This window comes from Dipodomys merriami, unplaced genomic scaffold, assembly GCF_024711535.1.
Source record: "Dipodomys merriami isolate MVZ:Mamm:240054 unplaced genomic scaffold, mDipMer1.0.p SCAF_366, whole genome shotgun sequence".
NCBI lineage: Eukaryota > Metazoa > Chordata > Mammalia > Rodentia > Heteromyidae > Dipodomys > Dipodomys merriami.
In genome coordinates this window covers 240,633-264,827 of record NW_027205226.1, presented here as the reverse complement: position 1 = coordinate 264,827, position 24,195 = coordinate 240,633, and the positions used below count along the sequence as shown (strand labels likewise).

The 24,195-nt window shown below is 50.3% G+C and overlaps 1 protein-coding gene across 1 annotated transcript in view; it reads left to right on the top strand.

The window, feature by feature from the left end:
* LOC138804466 (testican-1-like) overlaps positions 1–24,195 on the top strand; it is a 346,831-nt gene that overhangs the window by 244,060 nt on the left and 78,576 nt on the right. Inside the window, exon 5 of the mRNA XM_069988735.1 lies at positions 17,272–17,398. Within this exon, the coding sequence (XP_069844836.1) occupies positions 17,272–17,398 (127 nt within the window). The remainder of the gene's footprint in view (positions 1–17,271; positions 17,399–24,195) is intronic.

The following is a 24,195-nucleotide window of genomic DNA, read 5'->3' as shown; positions in this document are numbered from 1 at the left end:
TAGTGGCAAGGCAGGCACCAGTAGCTTACGCCTGTAATCCTAGCTACTGAGAACACTGAGGTCTGAGGACTGTGATTTGAAGCCAGCCTGGGGTAGAGAAGTCTGTAACACTCATCTCCAGTTTACCAGCCAAAAACTGGAAGTGGAGCTGTGGCTCAAGTAGTAGAACCTCAGCAATGAGTGAAATAGCCAAGGAAGACAGGCAGGCCCTGAGTTCGAGCCTCAGTACTGACATAAAAATAATTGGCTGGGGGCTGGGGGCTCATGCTTGTAATCCTACTACTTGGGAAGCTAAGAGTAGCAGGGTTACGTTTGGAGGATTCTTAGTTTCTGTGGTAGCTCCCTCCCCAGACGAGCAAGTACAAGCCCTGAGTTCAATACTACCCCTCAAAAAAGAAATCCGATCTATTTTTGCTATGATGATAGTTGTTGCTTATTGTAGAATATTTTACTATATTCAAATCAAAAAGCAGGAAGAAATAGGAAATAGGCAAGGGTCACTTTGTCTAAAAATAGTACTTAAAACATTTTAGTTCTTAAGAGTTTTTCTGTGTTGGTTTTTTTTTTTTTGGTGTGCGAAAACTTTACTAACAAGTAGTATTCCTGGTGTATATAAAAGCTTGTTTTAATATTTATAGATGACTGTTTCTATATACTTCACACTGTATAAAACATGCCACACAATTTGAGATAGGTCATGATCCTAAATATAAAAGCTAAACACTTTTCTGAAACAAAATTTTTAGAGGAAAGTATAAGAGCAGTAACTTGGATTTGACACAATCCAAGAAGGACAAATACAGTAAAAAGAACAAGAAATTGGCTTTCCTTAAAATTGAAGTTACTGTTGTCCTAATGGCAATTTTGCAAAACTAGAAAAAGGCCAGTCACATTAGAAGATAATATATTTTAAAACATGTACAGCACAGATCAGCGTCTAAAATAAAATTATAATAAGTGTATTGAAAGGTGAGTTTGCTTTACTTGAATAGAAAACCGGGTAAATGGGCACCCAGTCTATATAGTCTGTACAGTACAATGGATCACTGCGCAACAATACAAATAAGTTATTGATACATCCAGCAACATGAATGAATCTGATAATCACTGATGGGAAAAACAGCCCCTCCCCTGAAGAAAGCAAACCTATGATTTCAATTTCCATTTGTGTGTTGTTTTGTTCTTGGGAATTGGATTTTGGGTCTCAAGTTTGGTAGCAAAAAGCTCTGCCACCACGCCATAGTCCTTCTTTTTTGTTTGTTTTACAGATAGGGTTTCAAGTTAGCCTGAACCCTGGGCCTGGGCACTGTCCCTCAGCTCTTCAGCTCAAGGCTAGCACTCTACCACTTGAGCCACAGCACCACTTCTGGCTTTTTTCTTTTTGCTTATGTGGTGCTGAGGAATTGAACCCAGGGCCTCATGCATGCAAGGCAAGCGCTCTACCACTGAGCCACCTTCCCAGCCCCAGCTTTTTTTTTCTTTAACTTTACTTTTTTTTTTTTTTTTTTTTTTTTTTTTTTTTGTCGGTCATGGGGCTTAAACTCGAGGCCTGGGCGCTGTCCCTCAGCTCTTCAGCTCAAGGCGAGCGCTCTACCGCTTGAGCCACAGCACCACTTCCATTTTTCTAGTGGTTTATTGGCGAGAAGAGTCTCATGAACTTTTCTGCCCAGGCTAGCTTTGAACCGTGATCCTTAGATCTCAGCCTCCTAAGTAGCTAGGATTATAGGCATGAGCCACCAGTGCCTGGCTTTTCTTTTTTTATTATTTTTTTAATTTTTTTTTTTTTCGGTCGTGGGGCTTGAACTCTGGGCCTGGGCGCTATCCCTGTGCTCTTCAGCTCAAGGCGAGCGCTCTACTGCTTGAGCCACAGCACCACTTCCAGTTTTCTAGTGCTTTTATTGGAGATAAGAGTCTCATGGACTTTCCTGCCCAGGCTGGCTTTGAACCATGATCCTCTGATCTCATCTCCTGAGTAGCTAGGATTACAGTCAAGAGCTACAGGCGCCTGGCCTTAATTTTTTTATTGTGAAAATACTGCACAAAGGGGTTACATTTACGTGAGCAAGGTAATGAGTACATTTCTTATCCAGCATTGTTGCCTCCGCCTTTGTTTTTCCCTTACCATCCCTTCCCTCCCACCTCCTCAGCTACACCTCCCCACCCCCAACCCCCTACCCCCACCTAAATTGAAAAGTTCATTTTTCAACATAGCGTCTTGTACATCTCATTGTTGTAATGGGTCCACCTGTATCCCTATTTAAACAATTTGTTTTTTCCCTTCCCCTCCCCATCAAATACAGTGAAAACAGGGGTTATACCATGGGGGAGGAACATACAAAGCAACAAAAAAAAATTACATGGTACCTTATAAATAGGTTAGAAACAATAGCAAGGAAGAAAATACCACTTGTGTCCCTACCTTGGGGTTCATTTCGCTAACATCATCTTGCCTGACCTTTTCTACTTGTCCCTGACATATACTAGATATTGCAAAAAAGGGAAACCATGGGGCCTATGTTCCTTTGGGCCTGGCTTACTTCACTTCATATATTTTTTTCCAAGTCTTTCCATTTCCTAACAAATGGGGCGATTTCAACCAACGCAGACGGCCCTCGGGGGATGAATGGATCAGGAAAACGTGGTCTGTACGCAGTGAATTCCGTGCCTCTGTCAGGTTCGCTTTTGCCTGAGACTAGCTCAGATCACAGTCCTGTGTCTACCTCCCAGGGAGCTGGGATTATAGGCATGCACTACCATGCACACCTGACACCAAAGATTTAAAGACAAAGATGCATCTGTGGTGACAGAAAGCTGATCGCTCGTGGCCTGGGGAAGAGGAGAGTACTAGGGGTCGTTAAATGGTTATGTAGTCTGTAAGGGTTGACTTCAAAACAGAAGATCCTTCGAGAAACAGTGGAGTCAGATTGGCCATCGCTGTCTCAGATCCACTGGTAAAAGAGTCTGTTTGTAAAAGGCCTTTTATTACAGTGAAGTGTGTTAACGTCCTGACTTAGGTTTTTATAATACTCTGTAAGGCATTCTTAAGGGAAAAAAAGTATCTCTGAGAGGACAAGGGATAAAAAAAGGTCCTCAGGTCCCAGAGAGGCCTTTGCTCCCGCCAGGCAGGATGGCGGGTCCTGAGTCACTGTGCGGTGTGTGTGGGAGGTGGGGGCGGGGCAGGGCCTTCCTCGCAGAACGCTGAATGTTGATTTTACCTCCCGGTGGCCATCGATGTTCATTTGCAGAATGGACAATGGAAGCATTTGTTTCAGGCCTTGCAGATGAACTGCGTTCCCCAGTTGTGCGAGTGTATTGTGAGTGTGAAGAAGGGGCGTCCGGGGCCGATCTCAGTGTCTAGGTGTGCCCCGTAGAGCCCTGGGGAGCCGTGGGAGCACATCTGTTTTTAAGTAAAGCGCGAGATGGCCGGACTTCCCCGAGGGCTGGGCTTCTGCAGCGGAATGGCTCTTCATCTCCACAACTACCCGGAATAACAACTAATTCTCCACGCGGGCCAAAGAATTCTGATCAAGTCGAGGCTTCCGGTACAGTAGACCAATCTGAGAGCTTTCTCTCTTTTATGCGAACTTGAAAAAAAAAAGAGAAAGGAATCAAAGTGTTTGAGGTCAGAGAGAAGTACATCACAGGACGCGCCGCCGAGGCCGGGCGCTCGGAGGACGTTGAAAGGATGGCGGTTATTTCATCTCAGTTTTGTTTTACAACAAAGCACTGCCTGCTGCTACAGGAGCTTTGAACCATTTGATTATACACACACAGATGCGCTGGGGTTCGGCAGCCACGTGGCCACGTGGAGGGGGAGGGTCCCTCCCTTGTGCCCGGCCGGCCGGCCTGCTGGCGCTTCGTTGTGAATTACCCACGTTAGAGCCGTGCCCACATCCATCGCTCTGCCGTTGGATTTCTGCGGCTCACGCTGTCTCTCCCAGGGGGTGCACGTGATGGCTTGGGTTCTGGGCATAGTTCCCAGGACCTCCACTGACACCAGACCTTCTGGTCTAGGTAGGGTGCTAATGAGAGCTTGGTGCTCTGTATTAATGATTAATTAATTATTAATTATTAATTATACTCTGGACCAGTCATGCTTGTTCTCTTCTGAGTCAGTTGCTTCAGTAAATAGGGAAAACTTTACCATACTCGAATATTTTGTGGATTCATCTCTCTGGTTATATCCTTTAAGCCCATCCCCATATATATGTACATATATATATATATATATATATATATATATATATATATATATGCCCTAGAAGAAGAGGGGGAGGGGAAGCAGCTGGTTCAGGATCAGCACTAGGGACACGTTTCCATCCCCAGTTGACAGATGGGACTGCTTACCTTCCACCAATGACTTACCTGAGCGGTAAAGGCAGATTTGGAACCAGAGATTCCAGACCTGTGCTGTGCTGTTCTGCGGGGCAAAGAGTTTGCTGTTTTCCCAACTGGAGCCCACCGGCCTACATGCTCCTGGGCTTTGAGGCGCCACTGAGCATAGCCCTGGGACTATGCTGCCAGGCCCTTCCTCCTGCCAATGCATTGCTTTGAGCCCTAGCTCTGAACATGTTTCCTCCTCTCTGTGCTCAAAGCAGTAATTCTGGTCTCATTTTCCCCTTGGTGGTTTTCCCCAAAGCATTCAACGAAACCACAGGCCACCTAAACTTAGAGATATTTAATTACGTTAAACCTGCAAGACATTTTTTTTTTTTTTTTTTTTTTTACCATTTACGATGAACGTGCCGCATGCCGCTGCTTCACCAAGCCTGCTATAACTCGGGCCATTCACATTCTTTTGTTTCCTCCTGGAAACGGAAGGTATTGGTTAGGTGATCACCATGACAGGAGCAGTAGAGAGTGAAAAGCAGTCCTTGGTAGAGATGTCAATGACTGCAGGAACATTTCTTCACTGGGAGCCCAGCACAGAGGGGAAGGCAGATTCAGGAAAACACACTGGTCAGGGTTTACATATGTATACAGACATACGTGTTTGTGTGTGTGTGTCTGTATATGTATGTATGTGTGTAAAATATAAGGCTCTCAGTAAAATGTATGTATGATATCCATAGTTTGTCCTGCTTTATTTTCCTTTTCCTGAGGACCCAACCTTTCAGTGTGAGCTGTTGCTGGCCACATCAGTCTCTTGGCCTGCTGTCTGGCACCGTGTTTCTGGGCATGACCCTTCCAAGGGTCAGAGCCTCTCCCAGCTTCAGTGCCTTCCCAAGCAGCGCCTTCTATTTCCCATTGACTCCACGCCAACTAATCATCATCTTTTTTTAAAAAAAAATCCGCTTACTTTCCATGGGGGATGGAGAGTGTTTCAAGGTTGAATTCCTGGCTTGTGCAAACCCAGATGCTAATAAGCCAGGCAGGTGTGGTGCTGGGAATGGGGTTGGTGGGCAACAGCCTCATCTCTGGTACAAAACACTCAATATACGTCCTTGTCCTGTAGTGCCACCTAGGAGACTGAGGGGCCAGGGGCCGTGTTTTGGGGTTCTCTTGCATATTAGGAGAATATAGATGTGTATTTCCTGCTTTAGATGTAAATGTGTTAGAAAGAGGGGCTTGGAGCCGGGCGCTGGTGGCTCACACCTGTCATCCTAGCTAATCAGGAGGCTGAGATCTGAGGATCGCGGTTCAAAGCCAGTCCAGGCAGCAAAGTCCATGAGACTCTTATCTCCAATAAACCACTAGAAAACTGGAAGTGGCGCTGTGGCTTAGGTGGTAGAGTGCTCACCTTGAGCTGAAGAGCTGAGGGACAGTGCCCAGGCCAAGAGTTCAGGCCCCACGACCAACCAAAAAAGAAAGAGGGGCTTGGGCGCATGTGCAGTTGTGAACAGATCATCACTAGGTGTCAGAATGGGGTCTGGCTGGGGACACACAGGTGGGAATATTGGTGCGTCTGTCCTTCCACATTGAGACCCAGGAAACTCAAGTCCCTGTTTATCTCAGGGAACATCACAGGTGGCCTGTAACCAGGGCTGAGATCTGGGGACGCCTCCCCTTCCAGGAGAATCGCAGCCCACGTGGACCTTCACACGGCTCTCATCTTCTGGAACAAAAGGGACCCGTGGGAATTTGCCCACTTTCACTAGTACCTGTTTCTTGATTTCTGTTGGTGTCCTTCCTCCGCGTTTGTGCTGACAATCTGTTGCCCTTGTGCTGCTTTACAAACTCCTCAGGACCCCAACTCGCACTTTATGCCAGAGTAACTCAGCCAGCAGCCCATGAACATCAGCCATCACAGCGAGACTCCAGTCAGCCAGGGCACTGACCCACCGTGCAGATTCCCGGGCCAGAAAATGGGCTCCGCTTGATCCTGACGGACGATGTTTGAGTCTGTCTTCAGAAGGACTTAGGTTTTAAATAGAACACTCCCAAGGTATCCCTTGTGTCTTTGGAGAGCATTCCCTTAGTACCTGACATGTGATCCATCGGTTGAGCTCCAAAGGCGTTCATTCGGGATAGCGTCTGTACAATGGTCCTACCTCTGTACTCTCCCAGGGCATTGTGACCCACGGACACAGTTATGCCAGCATGCTCTGGGGCATCTTGTCTCTACATGGGAAGGGGCTGGGCATCCCACTGATGAGCCCAAACTGGCCAGTGATACAGAACCGCGTAGACAGCACATCCCAGAGAGGGACCGGACCGCTCCTGATTGAAGATGAAGGCCACAAAGCCAAGCAAGCCAGGCTTCCTTCTTGGCCACTGCTCCAGAAAGTTCCCCACCCGTCAGGGCCTCAGAGGCAAGAAGGAGCTTCTCAAGGCTCTCTTCCTCCCTTTCCAGAAATGACTGTGAAGATCGCTTTTCAGAGTGATGCTAACTGCACTACCTGTGTCCCAACTGGGCTCTCAGTGAATGAGTTATCCATTCAGCTTGAATCTGAGTCTCGTTTGCCCAGAATCTCTGAAAAAAAAAAAAAGCGTGTGTGTGTGTGTGTGTGTGTGTGTGTGTGTGTGTGTGTGTGTGTGTGTGTGTGTGTGTGTGTGTGTGTGTGTGTGTGTGTGTGTGTGTGTGTGTGTGTGTGTGTGTGTGTGTGTGTGTGTGTGTGTGTGTGTGTAAGGACACCATCAAGGTGACGGATTGCAGATGACAGTATTCTGCCAAAACTCCTGAAGTGCCACGTGTCAGCGAGCACCCAGCCTGTCTTTACATCTGTCCTACAAATGATCATGTCCTGATGCAGCCTCTCCATTCTGCTGACGTGGTCCTTCCCGAGTCAGGCCCCCGGCCTCCCTCTCAGAAGGGCTGCTTTGATGCCAGGAGCGACAAAACAAACAGAGGTGCATTTTTATGGCATGCAATCATCCCATGATAATTAATTACCCCCAAGAAATGCAAGCAAATATTTTCTAAGATTATACTAGCCAAGCTTATGGGGAAATTGCATAGACTCCCATGGTACACACACACACACACACACACACACACACACTCTCTCTCTCACACACACACACACACACCTGAGCTTACACACACTTAGCTAGAAGCTTTGTTAGCAGAACCCTCGGCTGTGAAGGGCAGGAGGGGAGGGCATTATGAGCGCTTAGGGACAGGACACTAAATGAAATTCTCAGCCCTGGGCTTCCTTGATTATTATTTGCTTTTTAACCAATTACTGTGTCCATGGCTAAAGATTTCCTCTAAGGTCTCAGGGCTAGAGACGGACCTCTCTTTATTGGACCCATGACCAAAGAAGAGCAGCTAACTAAGAAATCAAATGGAAATGTCAAAGGTCATTGGCTACAAGTAACAATTTCTTCTCTGTCCAGTTAGGATGAAATGGATCTTTTGAAACAGAGTACATCACTAACAGTTGTCCTAAGGGAATCGGAGGCTCAACCATTCTTTTACATTTCCCTAATAGCTCGCTATTACATGCTGCTGGCTTGGCAGTTTTCCCTCACTACAGCAGACCCTTGGTTGGAGAGAGAGAGAGAGAGAGAGAGAGAGAGAGAGAGAGAGAGAGAGAGAGAGAGAGAGAGAGAGAGAGAGAGAGAGAGTGCGCGTGTGCGTGTGCGTGTGTGTGTGCGTGTAGCTTCCTTTGCCCCCATGTGGGCCTGAGGATGTGCTTGTCAACAAGCTAAACTTTAAGTTAAAACCTCAGCAGTCTGCCTCCCAGGACTCTTTTCCACATGGCTGTGGTCTGTCACCATCTTAATGGAAGGAGACTGCAGATTCAGCCTCTTTCCAGTTAGTGGCATTTACATAATCACATCAGCCTGCTGATCTTTATTATCCGGTCAGGAAACACTAGAGATCAGTTTGCCCAGGCTCCCTGAACATATATATTTGTTTGAAGTCTTAAGGAAACTTTGACTTAAGTAATAGCCAAAACTCTGTGAACCACCAGAGATCTGGATCAGACAAGTGCCTTTTCTTTTTGACATTTGCCTATTGACCACACAATTGGCTCCTGGCGCTCTCAAATGTCAAATGGTTTGCAGTATTCTTGAAATTAATGTGCGTTTCTTGACATATGGAATTTTTTTTTTCAAGAACAGTTAGCAATCTGTGTTAAAATATGAATAAGAACAAAGCTAGGAAGTTAACATCTCTTCTGAGTAAATTCAGCTATGTCTAGAAACTAAATATCCTGTTCAATACTACTCATTATAATTACACTACAAATTAATGTCTATTATAGGCAGTACATTTAAATTTGTGTGTGTGTGTGTGTGAGCTGAGGCCTGAACTCAGGGCCTGTCCCTTAGCTTTTTCTGCTTAAGGTTGATGCTTTACCAGTTGAACCACAGCTCTGTCTTTGGCTTTTTGCTGATAAACTGGAGATTAGAGTTCCACAGATTTCTGCCCTGGCTGGCTTTGAGGCTTGATTGGCAGATCTCAGCATCCTGAGTAGCTGAGATTACAGGTGGGAGCTACTGGCACCCAGCTTACCTATTTGTCCTTCAGTCATATCTCAGGATTCCCTAGACAGCATGAGTTTTGTACCACCAAATGCCAGTACCACTTGGGAGATGACTAGCTCAGGTAATTTATTCTTTCTACAGCTCTCTTTGCCTTGTTAGGAAAATTGGATTCTCTTTGACAGGATCTTGTGTCTGGGACCTTCTTCATTTTGAAAAGCCAAGGACTCTTGAGCCCACACATGCCGGGAGAATCTGTCATGCGGGAGCGTCTTTCCTTTCATCAGGGCAGCTTTTGTAAACGACACAGGCCATTATGCTCTTCCTGTGTAATTTTATGACTTCGTATAATGACTGGAATAACCCTAACAACCAAGGAATTACAGCTCCATTTTACACGACAGATTATTTCAAATGGTTAACATGTTTTTCATTTCAATTAGCATTCATTATTTTGGTCCGTGGTTTCAAAACAGCCACCATGTCAACTATCTGAGGATCGTCCACCCCGGCTTCCGCAGCAATTAGTTTTGATTCTGCAAACAAATTCGATTTTATTTTTTGAATGGACAGCTTGATATTAACATGATAATAAAATGCATGCAACCCTTTTATGCTAGCAAACAAATGCTATTACTGCCGGGAAGGGACTGTGCTTTGACGGATTCTCCACACCTCTCCGCTGACAGGGCTGTCTTACAGATCTGACAAGGGAACAAAGAGGGGACAGAAAAGCAGGTCACGTGACCAAGACTGGTTATGTAAGCCTTGATTTTTCGAGCTGTCTAGTGGGGTTGGAATGGTATCTGTCTCTGGAGTGCTGTTGTGTGCGAGGAGTCAGGAGACACCCTGAGACTCTCTTCACTGGCCTGTGGTGGTGAGCGCAAATGAGATGCCCTGCCATGATTATCTGCCGTCCACGTGCAGAAGACAACAGCTCCATCTGAAGCCAGGCAAACGTGGCGGAAAGCGCAGGGTCTGAGGTAAAGGGAACGGCCCTGCTCTGCGTATTTTTAGCAGCCACCCAGTCTCTCTGCCTCCGCTCATCAGTACATTTTTTGACAGACTACGTTGAGTTCCAGTCAGCTGGGTTATGTCAGGGTGCTTCTTCTTGCAAATGTATTTGTTGCTGAAACAAATCACTCTGCCTCGCCCCTTCTGGCTGGGAGCTCTGACCCCTGCACCACTCGGCAAGGGTGCGGGGAATGCTCGGTCACAACTGGTGCTACCCGTGGGGTGGGGCGACGCCAGGGTGTGGGCTGGTTATTGGGGGCACCCCCGTGTTGTCAGGTGAACCATCCCAGAAGCCGCATTTTAAAATATAGAGCCTTGCAGTCTTTATTGTACAGTTAACAGGCTGCAGGCGGCCAGTTGTTACAAAGGCCGGCAGCACGCAAATACACATCACACAGCTAGGAAACATGCTAAAGAGGAAAGAAAGAACAAAACAACACCAACAAGCCAATTCGGCTCCAATGGAGAACTGAATTGGGACTCCGTGATGCCTGGAGCCAGGACACAGGACACAGGACACGATCACGGAGAAACACATGGCCTGGAGTCTGGTGGCGGGGCTGGTCCAGGCCTAATAGGGTTGGCACAGCGGGCAGATCCTCAGGAAATTCCCAGTCTCAGGCACTGGACTGACAGATTCAGGAGCCTGTCAGCCAAGTGCCCGCCCTGTCTCCAGGGATCCCGCCCCCCCCCCCCCCCCACCTGGGAGGCAGGTGATGGGCAGGGGCGTTTCCTTCCCCCAGGATGAATACAAGATGCCAGACCTGTAAACTACCATGTGGCCAATATGGCACCAGCAGACCTGACCTCTTTACTTCACCAAGATGAAAGCAAGCGCGGGAGACGCTGATACTTGGAATTAAGGGTTCAAGGTGACACACAGGAGCCAGGGCAGGAGCTCCTGGGACAGCATTCTTCCAGCGGGTCAGTGAGGCTGTAGCCACTGCCGTCATCGGCAGCCTGTGATGTGCTCTCATAAATGAAATGGGTGCTAGTAGATCCAGCTGCGTAACCTATTTGGCAGAATCCTCCGAAGCAAAAGTGAGCACAGTTTCCGAGCAGTGGGACTTTACATGGAAATGAGCATGTGATTCCGCGTCCTGTTACCTAAGTCCCATTCATCTGTTAGAAGGTGTGAGTTTTTGTGTTGTTGGAAGGCTGGCGGGCGCTCTCACTTGTTGAAATTTTCCTCTGAGGCTAAATTTCTTTTAAATATCTCTAAACTTCATGTTTACTACTTAAGAAAAAAATACCTGGGCTGGGAAGGTGGCTCAGTGGTAGAGCGCTTGCCTTGCATGCCTGAGGCCCTGGGTTCGATTCCTCAGCACCACATAAGCAAAAAGAAAAAAGCTGGAAGTGGCGCTGTGGCTCAAGTGGTAGAGCGCTAGCCTTGAGCTGAAGAGCTGAGGGACATTGCCCAGGCCCAGAGTTCAGGCCCCACGACCGGACCCCCCACCCAAAAAAAACCAGATATACTGAATAACTAGAAAAGTGGCTGAGTGCAAGTGGTCCACACCTACAATCATGGCAGCCTGGGCTATATAGCAAGACTTTATCTAAAGAAAAAAAAAAAGTAACAGAAACAGCAAACATTCTGTAAAAAGCCAGCAATTCTGAGTTGTGTTTTCAAATACGAAGAGCCGTGCAACTGCTGCTGTCTGGCGATTCCAGTGGGCTCCACACATGGGGCTCCTCAGCTGTGCCTGGAGCCCGTTTACTCCTTTCCTAATAGTTTGGGGGAAGACTCTGAATGAGAATTTCTGGAAACAAGAGGCCCTTGGATTTTTTTGTTGTTGCTGTTTAAAACACACACTATTTTTGTCTCCTTGTTAGTACTAATAATTTCTAGAAATAAAAATTTCTGAAGTTCTGTTTTTATTTTTATTTTTTATATAGCTTTTTTTTGGGTCAGTCCTGGGGCCTAAACTCTGGGCCTGGGCGCTGTCCCTCAGCTCTTCAGCTCAAAACGAGTGCTCTACCACTTGAGCCACAGCACCACTTCCAGCTTTTTCTGCTTATGTGGTGCTGAGGAAATGAACCCAGGGCCTCATGCCCAGGGCGCTCTACCACTGAGCCACCTTCCCAGCCCAGAAGTTCTTATGTAATGAATTCACTTATTTTGCGTAGGTTCGTACAACAAGGATCAACCCATTTTTCCCAATAACAGAAGTACAGAAACAGTTAAGACCAGGCACTGCTGGGCACTGGGCATGGGAGACACAGGAAGGGAGGATCAGAGGTTCACGGCCAGCTCGGGCTACATAATAAGACCTTGTCTCCTAAATCCAAAAGAAGACCCAGCGATGCTTGGGGAGTGTGCAGAGGCCAAAAAACAAACAGACTTCATGCTGCACTGAGTGTCACTGCCAGGTCTAAAAGTTGTTGTGTTGGGACAGACATTGCCATGCTGTGGGACTGAGGGTCACAGGAAATCCTTCCCAGAAGGCAGTGAATGAGGAGCTTGAACAGGAGTGGCGTTGCTGTGTGGATAGAAAGTCCTCCCCACCCGAATCTGCATGGCCCACGGGAGGGCTGGGGCGTGGCCAGTATGTCCGGCTGCAGACAGAACCAGTAGAACTGAGTGGTAGGAAAGCCGGGAAGGGCCGGGAGAGGCAGGTATGCAGGGGCCGGGCCCAGGCTTTCAGTCTGCACATGGCCATGCTCTGTTGGAATAACGGTCGCCTTTTGTTCTTCAGTTGGGTGGAATCAAGGCAGTGGTTTGGAGTCTGACCTGACCAGAACTGACCGCTGGGCCACGGTGGAGCATATATGCAGCCTTCCTGCCCAGGCAGAGGCTCGGGAGGCTTCCTGGGGAAGTGGCATTTGAACCAGCCTTGAAGAAAGGATGAAGGGGAGATGGGAGCAGGAAAATGGCACGCCAGCTGGAGGAAAAGGCGATACAATGGCACAGAAGTATCAGGGTCCTTGCTGCGCTCTAGGAATTAGTGAAAATGACAGAACTTCATAGCAGTCATGCTGTGTGTGTGTGCAGGTGTGTTGTGTGTCAGAGAAACCATCAGAACCTCCACCGCCGCTGCCGGGGGGGGGAGGGTAGAATCGTAAATACCCAAACTCAGAGGCTCTAGAACACCCTAACAGATGGACAGATGGGGCTCTCAGGGTGGGAGTCACATGACTCGATCAATGCGTCCTTCTTCAAAATCATGAATGTGGGGAATTTTTGAAAGTTAAGAAAAAACAGATGGAGTCCAAATAGCTTTGCAGGTGATAATTAGGAATACTGGGTGAGGGTCCTGTGTGCTGTCACTTACGAAGAGCACGTAGGCTGGGGTTTTCTGTATGATCCGGGTTGAAAATGTTACCCAGGCCGAGATGGAGTCAGCCTGGTGACCAAGGGGAAGCCTGGTCCCACCAGCCCAAATTACTGCGTTCTAACCCCCTCCCCCCAATGGCGAGGGTCTGTGACCCGGGACATAGCCAGCCCAGCAATACACACCACTGCATTCCACTCTTCCTTGACTAGAGAATGGAAATATTTGAGTCAGAAATCTTAGTCTCTTATCTTGACCAAGTAGGTTGATTTTTTTTTTAAAAAAATATGTGTTCTGAATTGTGGGGATTGAAATACAAACACAGCTGCCAGGGACGCTACGCCTGGTCGGGCTCCCAGATTCTCATACGTAACTGTCCACGTGTGGGCTCCGGACAGAGACCACGGCGTTGGCTGCCATCACCCCTGGGGTTAGGTAAGGAGCAGCCATGCCGGGGAACTTGGAATGGCTTAGGCTTTGTGGTTCTTCCCCAGCACGATTCGATTCACGCCTGCTCACAGGGGTGTGGAGCGTATTCCTCTCACCTAGAGATCCAAGAGGGGGCAGGATTTGAAAGGAGGTCTATATGTAAAACGAAACCCCAGTGATGAACGTACAGATCCCAGGTAGGAGATTCAGACAGTCCTGGATCACTGCAGTGCACAAACATGCGTGCTGTAATGGCTGTGTGTCTGCGTGGCCCTGCAAGTCACTTTCCCTCGTGTCTCTAATTCGTCCGTTATAAAGTGCGGGTGGATATCTAACTTTAGTGTTAAGGAGTTGTCTGATCCTGACCTGGGATTTGGGGCCTAAGTGTACAATGGCCACTGCAGAGTCTGTACGTCTAGAGTATCTGGGCGGTACCAGGCCCAGGTACGAGGCACCAGCCAGCCTCACCTCCCTACGCCACTGAATGGTGCAGGGTAGATCTACAGACAGGAGTGCCATGGTCTGCAGGCTGCCAGCCGGCCAGGGGCTCAGCGTCCGCCTTCCCTCCAGCCTTCTGCTAAGACCCTTCACACTCCTTCCCTACACACTCACGCACACCCAGCCTCCCTCAGACACACCATCGTACACACTCACACCCAGCTTCAGAAACACCATCACACACACTCACACACACCCAGCTTCAGAAACACCATCACACACACTCACACACACCCAGCCTCCCTCAGACACACCATCGTACACACTCACACCCAGCCTCAGACACACCATCACACACTCACACACACCCAGCCTCCCTCAGACACACCATCGTACACACTCACACACACCCAGCCTCCCTCAGACCCACCATCGTACACACTCACACCCAGCTTCAGAAACACCATCACACACACTCACACACACCCAGCCCCCCTCAGACACACCATCATACACACTCACACACACCCAGCCTCAGGAACACCATTACACACACTCACACACACCCAGCCCCCCTCAGACACACCATCGTACACACTCACACACACCCAGCCTCCCTCAGACACACCATCATACACACTCACACACACCCAGCCTCAGGAACACCATCACACACTCACACACACCCAGCCTCACACACACCATCACACACACTCACACACACCCAGCCCCCCTCAGAAACACCATCACACACACTCACACACACCCAGCCCCCCTCAGACACACCATTGTACACTCACACACACCCAGCCTCAGGAACACCATCACACACACTCACACACACCCAGCCTCAGGAACACCATCACACACACTCACACACACCCAGCCTCAGACACACCATCACACACACTCACACACACCCAGCCTCCCTCAGACACACCATCGTACACACACACACACCCCAGCCAACCTCAGGAACACCATCACACACACTCACACACACCCCAGCCACCCTGCCGCTCCTTGGACTTCATGGCCCTTTCTGGAAACTTATAATCAGAATTGCTTCCATGTGTAGCAACTGACCCCAGAAAAGGGGGCTGCCAGCTGCTGGAACTTCTCCATGCATCTGCCGATTCATTATCAGTGTCAGGCAGTCTGCTGTGCAGATGATGATAAATGTGTGGCGTTGGGCTAAAGGAATCATGATCTCTCACGATGCACCCCAGCCTGCTCTGTGAGTGGAGCCCCCCCTCCCAGGGTCCCCCCCCGGCACCGCCAACCAGAGGAGCAAGCATGTCTGCTGAAGCCGAGCTCCAGACCGCAAGGCCACGTGACCTGAATATTAAGTGATAGGTTTCCTTTTTTTCTTTTCTTTTCTTCCATTCTTAAGTTTGTTCACTCATGCTCGTACTGGAGCTTGGACTCAAAGCCTGGGCAGTGTCCCTTAGCTTTGCCACTCAAGGCTGGTGCTCTACCACTTGAGCCACAGCTCCACTTTTGGCTTTTTTTGCTGGTTCATGGGAGATAAGAGTCTCCTGGACTCTTGAAGCCCAGGATGGCTTCAAACCTTAATCCCCCGGTCTCAGCCCCCTGAGTTTCTGGGATTACAGACGTGAGCCAGGGGTACCTGGCATTCTTCTTCAGTATTGGCAGAGAGGTGGGGCCAATGTGGGTAGCCACTGTGGAAGCGAGAAATCGGTGAAGCACACACAGAGCTGTCTGCAAAGAACTTTTAAGTCCGGGTCTAGTGATTACACAGAGAGGTTTCATCTTGTGATAGCTGAATGCGTGCCTATCCTACACTTTGATCTCATTCACTCCGTCTATTACATCTCAAAGAACTTTGAAGCTAGTGTTCTAGTTGGACTGAGATGCATGAAGACAAAGATGCATCCGTGGATACTTCCCTGCGACTGTAACTGTTTCCCTGGGCCCAGCCACGAGACCCACCCGTGACTTCAGGCAAGACTCGGCCCCTCTTGGAGGTTCTCCTTCCTCCCTTAGGAAAGCCGGCAGGTTGGGACTCTCAACTGAGGCTGGCAGGATGGAATACCTTGTCGTGGTGGCGTGAGTGTCAGTGCTGAGTCTGAACCTGTGTCTAGATGGTTGCAGCGTCTGACGTACTGCCACCTCTTTGCAGGGCTGCCATGCAAACGCTCTTCAAGGACATGGTAATTGCTTGATTGATGGGCAGTGCAGACACTTGTCCCCTACCTGAGCCCAGCCCCCTGGCCAGGAGTGTCCCTCTGAATGGTTTTCTGGGAGAGCAGCTTGGGCTCGGGGAGGAAGGGGGGGCAGCCACCGCAGGCCTCTATTTCGGTGGTTTTATGATACAGAGATGAGGTTACTTCTGTGGACACAAGCCATCCTAATGGTGTCATTTATCATTATGACAAAGGTTAGGCTGGGGGACCGGAGCTGGAATGAAAAGAGAGAATTCTGATGATTTGGGCCGTTGGGAGTGACATCACCCCAGAGCCGGTATCGACTAGCAAATCGGGAGCCCGGCTGAAATTGCTTTAAAATATATCCAGCGATCGTTTTCTCCAGCCGCGATCAAGGCCTTTGGATGGGCTGGGTGCTGTGTGTCTGTCCCACGTGATCACGCGCTTGCCTGTGTGTCACTCAAACGGAAGGCTGCCCCTCAGCTCTGAGAGGCCTTCTGCTGGGCCACACCTGGCGTTGAACTGCATCCGTACTTGTTCCTTCAAAAGGCACTGTGAATCCCTCTCTGTGTCTACGAGTAATGGAATTGTGTGGGTTTTTTTTTGTTTTTGTTTTGTCGATCATGTAGCTTGAACTCTGGGCCTGGACGCTGTCCCTCAGCTCTTCAGCTCAAGGCGAGTGCTCTACCACTTGAGCCACAGCACCACTTCTGGTTTTCTGGTGGTTCATTGGAGATCAGAGTCTCACGGACTTTCCTGCCCTGGCTGGCTTTGAACTGCGATCCTCAGATCTCAGTCTCCTGAGTAGCTGGGATGACAGGCGTGAGCCACCGGCGCCTTGGAATTGTGTTTCATGATAGTGTACAACATTTTAATGGTGACCATCTGGGCTTTTGTGGCAACACCTTTAGCCCCCATCAGTGAGCGTGAAGGAATGGCTGCGTGGCTGGGGTGGTCAGGGTCCCCCCTGCCTGGCGGAGGGCTATTTCATTTACGTGTTCCATCTTGTATTCTGCGAGCCTGAAAGGACTAATGGGGAGTAAAACCTGAGCTAACGTCTCCCCTCTTCTTCTTAGGCAAAAGAAGGGCGGCGCGGCCCACCAACCCTGGGTTGGTCCGTCGAGTCTGGTCAAGTGCAAGCCCTGCCCCTCGGCGCAGTCAGCCATGGTCTGCGGCTCGGACGGCCACACCTACACCTCCAAGGTCAGTCTTCATGGTGCTTGTTGTTTCGGTCATTAGAAAGCCCCCAGGTTTGCTCATGCGTCCGGTCTGAGTCCCTTGGTGGCTCAGGGCCCTGCCCTTGAACAGCTGGCAGGCAGATGTGCTCAGAGAGCGCTCTGCCGGAGAGGCACCACAGGGAAAGCGGTGTATAATTGCCTGCGACCCGGAAGTAAACCCAGAGGGGCCCGGAGGAGTGAAGTGGAGGATGCGGGTCACACAGCTGGGTCTGAGGGGGCAGGGGCTCGGGTCACTACCTTGTGAACAGTGCATGTCGGGACGGGAGCTCTGCCGCCGCCCACCTCATCCAGCAGCAGCAGAGCTGCTTGGCAGCTCCCCTGGGCCGAGGAGCCCGCGGACAGCACGCTGTCAACGCCCTGCTTGCTCCCGGCCCCCGTGCTGTGTGGCGCTGTGTGGGTCTCCGTCCTCTCCTCTGCCCCCGCTGCCCTCCCCCTGCTGCGGGGGCGCTGATGGCTTCTCTCCTCTGTGAGCCCTTGTGGAGTCCGCAGGGAATGGCCGGGCCCTGGGGAAGCTCTCTGGCAGTCCAGCTCCGAGGTGAATTCTGGTGATTCTGGGCCCTAGCCACTTTCCCCTAATGATCTTGTGATGATGCGTGCATCCTATGCTTTTGTTCACCGAAAGTAGAGTTCATCAAGGGAGGAGATGGGCAGGAGGGGATGGAAGAGAGCGAGGGAACAGATGACACCATGTGAAGGACATGCACTTACTACCTGGCGTATATAAAGGTGACTTTCCTTGTGTTAGCGAGGCCCTGCAGTCTGATTCCTTGCCGTTCCAGAATCACGTGTAGGACAGGTCTTCCTTCCCTCTTTCAGTAGCTGCCTACTGCCCACTGCCAGTTGGGCAGAAAACACGGATGGGAGAAAACACGGGTGGGAAGACATCTGCATGTATTCGACATGGGGCGCATTCAGGATGGGTGCTCAGAAGTAGTACTGGGTCGAGAGCAGCCGGGGATTCTCATGTGTGCAGCGCGCTGTGCGTTTGCCAGGATGACAGAGACAGAGTTTAGTGACTAAAAAAATAAGCCATCCCAGTTCTGGCCAAGATCCTTAGCTAAACACCCAGCCCAGGGCATTGGCAGAGTTAGCAGTTCCTTTTAATGCTTCTGTCTTCGTGAAGATCCAATTTGTACTGTTCAAATAATTGCCTTCAACTCCGGAATGAACAACCCGATACTCCAGCTGGAGACTGGAGTCCAGCCATGAGGTATCAGCAGGGGATTAGGGTTCTGTGTTCAAGTGGTATGCAGTCATCAAGCCCTGGGCAAAACCTGCTCTGGCACTTCTTTTATTCACAGGTGGAACTAAAAGGCCAGGTCCCCATGGCCCTGACCTTGCCGCCTGCCAGATGTGGTGGCTTGAAATACTGTCAGTTGCCTGGGGAATGTCTCTGGGAATAGTTGCTGGTCAGGGACCCCGGTCTGGGCTGTGACATTGCCTTTTGTATACGTGAAGTCGCCTGCTTTCAGGTACCGGTAGAGAGCTGGCTTAGTAGGCAGGATTGGGATTTGAAGAAGCTCTTGCGTTGATTCTTGGACTGATCTCGGTGTGGCGTTGGGCATAGTCTACAAAGGCCAGCAGCACCTGCCTGCCTGAATTCTGTTTCCCCACCTTAAAACTCCTCCCAGAAGAAAAGGAGAGCCGCTATGGCGGCCTTGGCAGAAGCTGGCTTGTTCCTCCCGCTCTTCACATGTGGTATGTAAGTCAGCCCTCCACTGCTGTCACAAAGCGCCGGACACAGTCAGCTGATGACAGGGAGCCGCGTGGGCGTGGTCGCAGAGGTCTCAGTCCACCGCCGTCTGGCTCTGTGGCTGCTGGCCTGTGATGGCAGAGTATATTATGATGGGAGCGTGGGACTGAGGACGCTGCTCACTGCACGGCAGCCGTCCAGCAGAGAGAGAAGCAGGAAGGCACCAGAGAAGCAGGAAGGCCTTACCTCCTCCCCCAGGGTCCCATCGTGCAAAGGGTCCAAAGCCAAGGACCAAGCTACTAAATACGGCACACTGGCATCCCAAGAGACAAAGCCTGTGGCGGTTTGACACCCATGGTCTTCTGTCTGGAACCCGTCACTCCCCCCACTTCTGTTTGAGGTTAAAACAGAAGTGCTGGGCATTGGTGGCTCACCCCTGTCATCCCAGCTATTCAGGAGGCTGAGATCTGAAGGTCAGGTTCAAAGCCAGCCCGGGCAGGAAAGGCTGTGGGACTCTGATCTCCAAGGAACCACCAGAAAACTGGAAGTGGCGCTGTGGCTCAGGTGGTAGAGTGCTTGCCTTGAGCTGAAGAGCTGAGGGACAGCGCCCAGGCCCAGAGTTCAAGCCCCCATGACTGACCAACAAAACAGCCCCCTCCAAAAAAACACACACACACAGAGAAGAGGGATGGAGGAGCGGCAGTATGGCAGGGAAGATGTAATGATTCTTGGCATCAGTGTCCTTGATTCCTCTCTGCTTCCCGAGTGAAATGGATCAACTATGCCTCCATCAAAGCTGTGGGTGCGTCATTCAAGACCTCTGCCCCGAGCCCGGTGGCTTTACTACAGGGCATTTTACTTGCTTCTCGTGAACACATGACCACTCGACAAATCACTGGAGAATAGTAGTGGATGCTCACTTAACATAATGAATGACTGATTTCCCAGCCCGTGGTGATTTGGTCTTTGTGGATCATTAGCGTCAGGAAAGGACAGAGGAGGCCAGGATGCACAGATAACCAAAGGTGATTTCATATTGCTGAGTCAAATTCATTAAAAAAAAATAGTTTGGGCAACAATGTGTTGTTTTCCAATCATGCCATCACCATGGAAACCTACACCCCATAATGACAAGTTCTAGCTGTGCGTGTATATTGATTGGCCCTGAAGCCTGTGCAGAGCCGTTTGGCGTGTCCGGAGGAAGGCAGTCTGAGTGTCAGCCCACCTTTGACACTGCTGTCTCTCCCTGGGGGACATCAGATACACTTTCCTTCTGTGTCTGGGCCCTGGAGAGTCGGAGGCTTCTAGAATTGAGGGCTGTTAGGACTCTCGTCTGAGGCAGGCTTCTTCAGCGATCCCACTCCAGGGAACCACTCAGAGTTCTTCCCCCTCCCAGGATCAAAGAGAGCATCGGTAGGAATTCACAGTCTGAGACGCGGTACCCGCGTACATGCACGGCACCAGTGTATTCCAATTCCGTGGGGCCGTGGAGCCACCCTGCCGGGAATCAACACTGCAGGCCAGCCGCCCACTCAACCCACTCAGAGGGGAAGTAGACCGGGACCCTGGGCTCAGCTTCTGGGCAGCCAGCGTCATTTTACCCTAGGCAGTCCTTAACTGCTTAGGATATCACAGCAAGGAAAGCTGATGTAGTGCAGAAATCCAATTAATACTTATTGAGTCCTTTCTAATGGTGTGTCAATCACCGGGCTAAGTACTAGGGATATGGCTAAGGATGAAGCAGACAAAGTCCCAGTTTTCATGGAAATTACAAGGAAGATTGACAAATTGAGAAGCGATCTACTAGCAGAAGAACAGGTGGTTTGGAAGATTATTGGGTTCCAGTGGCTGTGGTGGGGCCAGTAAGAAGTCAGCTTTCCTCTGAGGTAATTGGATCAGCTGGGCCCTTGGAAGAGATCAGCACCGGTGGTGTGGACTGAGTCTCTTAGCCAGCCTCGGCCAGGGCTCTGGATTCCTGTTTTAACACGAGATCTTGTCTCACACTCTCACTAAGATGCCATCATCAGGATGCATGTGTAGCCCAGGAGGCCCTGCGAGCTGGATAAACTTCTTCATACAGTTCCCAACCTCAGACATTTTCTTACAGCACCAGAAAACAGATCAAGACAATAGTTGTTGAAAGTCCTCCGCCATCTCCCAGTTTGGAGGTGTCAGCGGTCTTCTTAGAGGAGGTGTTGGTCCCACTGAGATCTCAAGACTGGAAAGAATGAGCAAAAGACGGGTCAGGGGGCTCCTGTCTCCAGGAGGAGGGGCATGAAGAGGAACAGGAAGCAAGGCTGGGGGCGGGGCGGGGGGTGGCGCACTAGAGCCCCGATGTCAACATGGCGGTCACCTTCAGGGTGGAGATGGGGGTTGACTTACTGCAGGAATGAGTCTAGAGAAACAGGTAGGGGTCGTGGCTAGTAGGGGTTGAAGAGCACGTGAACAGGGCTGGACTTTGCCTGGAATGACCTGACCATTGGTGGATGAGCAGATGGGTAGACGGTGGGTTGATTGTTCAGTTTTACATCTGCCTGCAGTTGTATAAGAAGGAAAGAAAGTCTGGGCAGGACCGGAAGGCAGGGTGAACTGTGCGGATCCCCAAAGCGCAGTCCTCAGGGGCTGCTCCAGCACGGCCTGGGCACCAGCTAAAGCGGTGTAGAGGTGGCAGCTGGTCTTGGCAACTGGATTTCAGACAGTGAAAGTCACTTTGGGCCCAAGCCCAGCCGTCCGAAGGATTTCATCTTCGTCTTGGCTGGACTTGCAGGCCTTCCTGCCAACAGCTTTGCGGCTTCACCTGGTACATCTGGGAGCTGAGAAACCCTTTCTCTTTTGTTACCTGCAAAGAAAGATGGAATGTTCCAGGGAAAAGCAGCTTGAACACTGCTGACTAGCACCAGTCACAAGCATGCGGGCCTGGGGAGCGCAGGAGGGCGCAGGGCAGGTCCCCGCTGGTCTACTCCTGACTCTAGAGGGATTTTATGACCAGGAAAGGATGGCTTCACGGACGCCTGGACCGGGGCTCTGACGTCTGGGGTGCATTGCTCTCTTCCCAGCCTGCAGCCCAGGGCCCAGGCTGGCCTGTAGGGACCAGGCGCTGCGGGCCTCCAGGTATCCCGAGAGCCAGCTCTGGGCTGTGGCCCCAGCTCAGCTGCTGGTAATTGGCACGCAAGCTCACAAACAGCCATCTGCTTTCTCTGCCTCTCCCCTTCACACTTAACTTTCTTAATCGCTGTTAAACAATTAGCAAATGGCTCATTTATGTCTAGACAAAGAAGAGGGATGGGGAGCTGAGGGCGCTGCAGAGGAAAACATTTCTCTTCCCTTCTGAAAGTGAGCGTGGTGGGGGCAGTGGCCGGGCGTGCCCGCCTCCCCGGCTGGCATTTCTTGCAGTGTATTGTCACTGTGGATGCTATTATCTCCTCGGCGCATCTTAATGGTCTCCAACAATTGCGACCAAGTAAAGGTCATGTCTGAAAAGTTCTTGGCGAGCGCCTTCTCTGGGGGCCGACATTTCTCAGCAACGGGAGCTTCTGAAGGCTGGAACAATCAAGGGCGTGGACCTGTGAGGCCTTTCCCCAGGGCTCTGGGGGCCAGGTTTTCTCAGGCTCCCCGGCATCCGGCCTCTGTGCCTGTCAGGAATGAGACGTTTCTGGGGCTTTCTCTCCAGCAGCAGAAGCAGTCATTATTTGGGAACTTTTGGGGTAGGCCCGGACTATCCAGACCCATGGGGGGGAGAATGGTCTTTGTAAATAGTTCATGAGTGAGGTCTTGCTTTTTCTTATGTGTGTGTGTGTGTGTGTGTGTGTGTGTGTGTATGTGTGTGTACGCGTGCGTGCGTGCGTGCATACATGTGTGAATGTGGCATGTGCATGTGCACGCTCATACTAGAGCTTGAACTCAGGGCCTGGCCACTGTCCCTTAGCACTCTTTGCTTAAGGCTGGTACTCTGCCACTTGAATCCTGCCTCTGCTTTCAGCTTCTTTGGTAGTTAGCTGGATATAAGTCCTGTGGTCAGGGAGGCAGGGGCACCGGGCATCCGTGAAGGCCGCAGGAGCCAGGGGAGCCTCAGCACGCTTCCTCTCGGCAGCACTGGGGGACAGGAGTGGCGGCCCTGGCCACGTCTGGATCCTCTCAGGAAGAGAGTTCCATGCAGACAGCCTGGCAGACGTCAGCAGTCCGGGAACCGGCTAGCATAGATTTCACTATTCTGATCTACTGCTTCAAAAAAGCCAACCATGAGGGTTTTGAGACTTTAGGAAAATACAAAATGGCACCTAGCCAACTCTAATGAGTGCGTTTGCTTTGGACATTAGACAGTGGTGATTTCAGGACAAATCCCCGATGGCAGAGGCCCCATTTCGCCTTTCCTCCTCAGGCCTTGTTCGCCACACCTTTCCCTCCATAGTCTGGGAAAGTCACATATCATCTGATAACGAGAGCTCAGTTCCACAGTCTGATCCCTCCTCCCACCCCAGCTATTGGTTTATTAAATAGAGTGGTCCTAGTTATTGTTTGTTGTTTGTTTGTTTTTGGTTGGTCATGGTGCTTGAACTCTGGGCCTGGGCGCTGTCCCTCAGCTCTTCAGCTCAAGGCGAGCACTCTACCATTTGAGCCACAGCACCACTTCTGGTTTTCTGGTGGTTCATGGGAGATCAGAGTCTCACGGACTTTCCTGCCCAGGCTAGCTTTGAACCGCGATCCTCAGATCTCAGCCTCCTGAGTAGCTGGGATGACAGGCGTGAGCCACTGGCGCCCGGCCCTTGTCCTAGGTTCATTGTACTCACCCTTGTGTCCCTCAGGCTTTTGGAAGGAGTATGTGCAAATAATATTTAAAGTATTAATTGTATATCAGTTAGAACTGAGGTTTTCGCTCCTGTCACAGAAACCCAAATGGGACAGAATTGAGTGGGATCCGCTTTTGTCTCTTCGTTCATGTAAACTCTCTACACGAGCAGCCTGAGGTCAGTATTCAGTCCCCACAGGGAGGGCGGCGGTTGGCCGGATCCCCCGAGCTTGCAGTGTGGTCATTCTCAGTCATTGTAACTGTGGAGCTTCTGTCCCTGGGG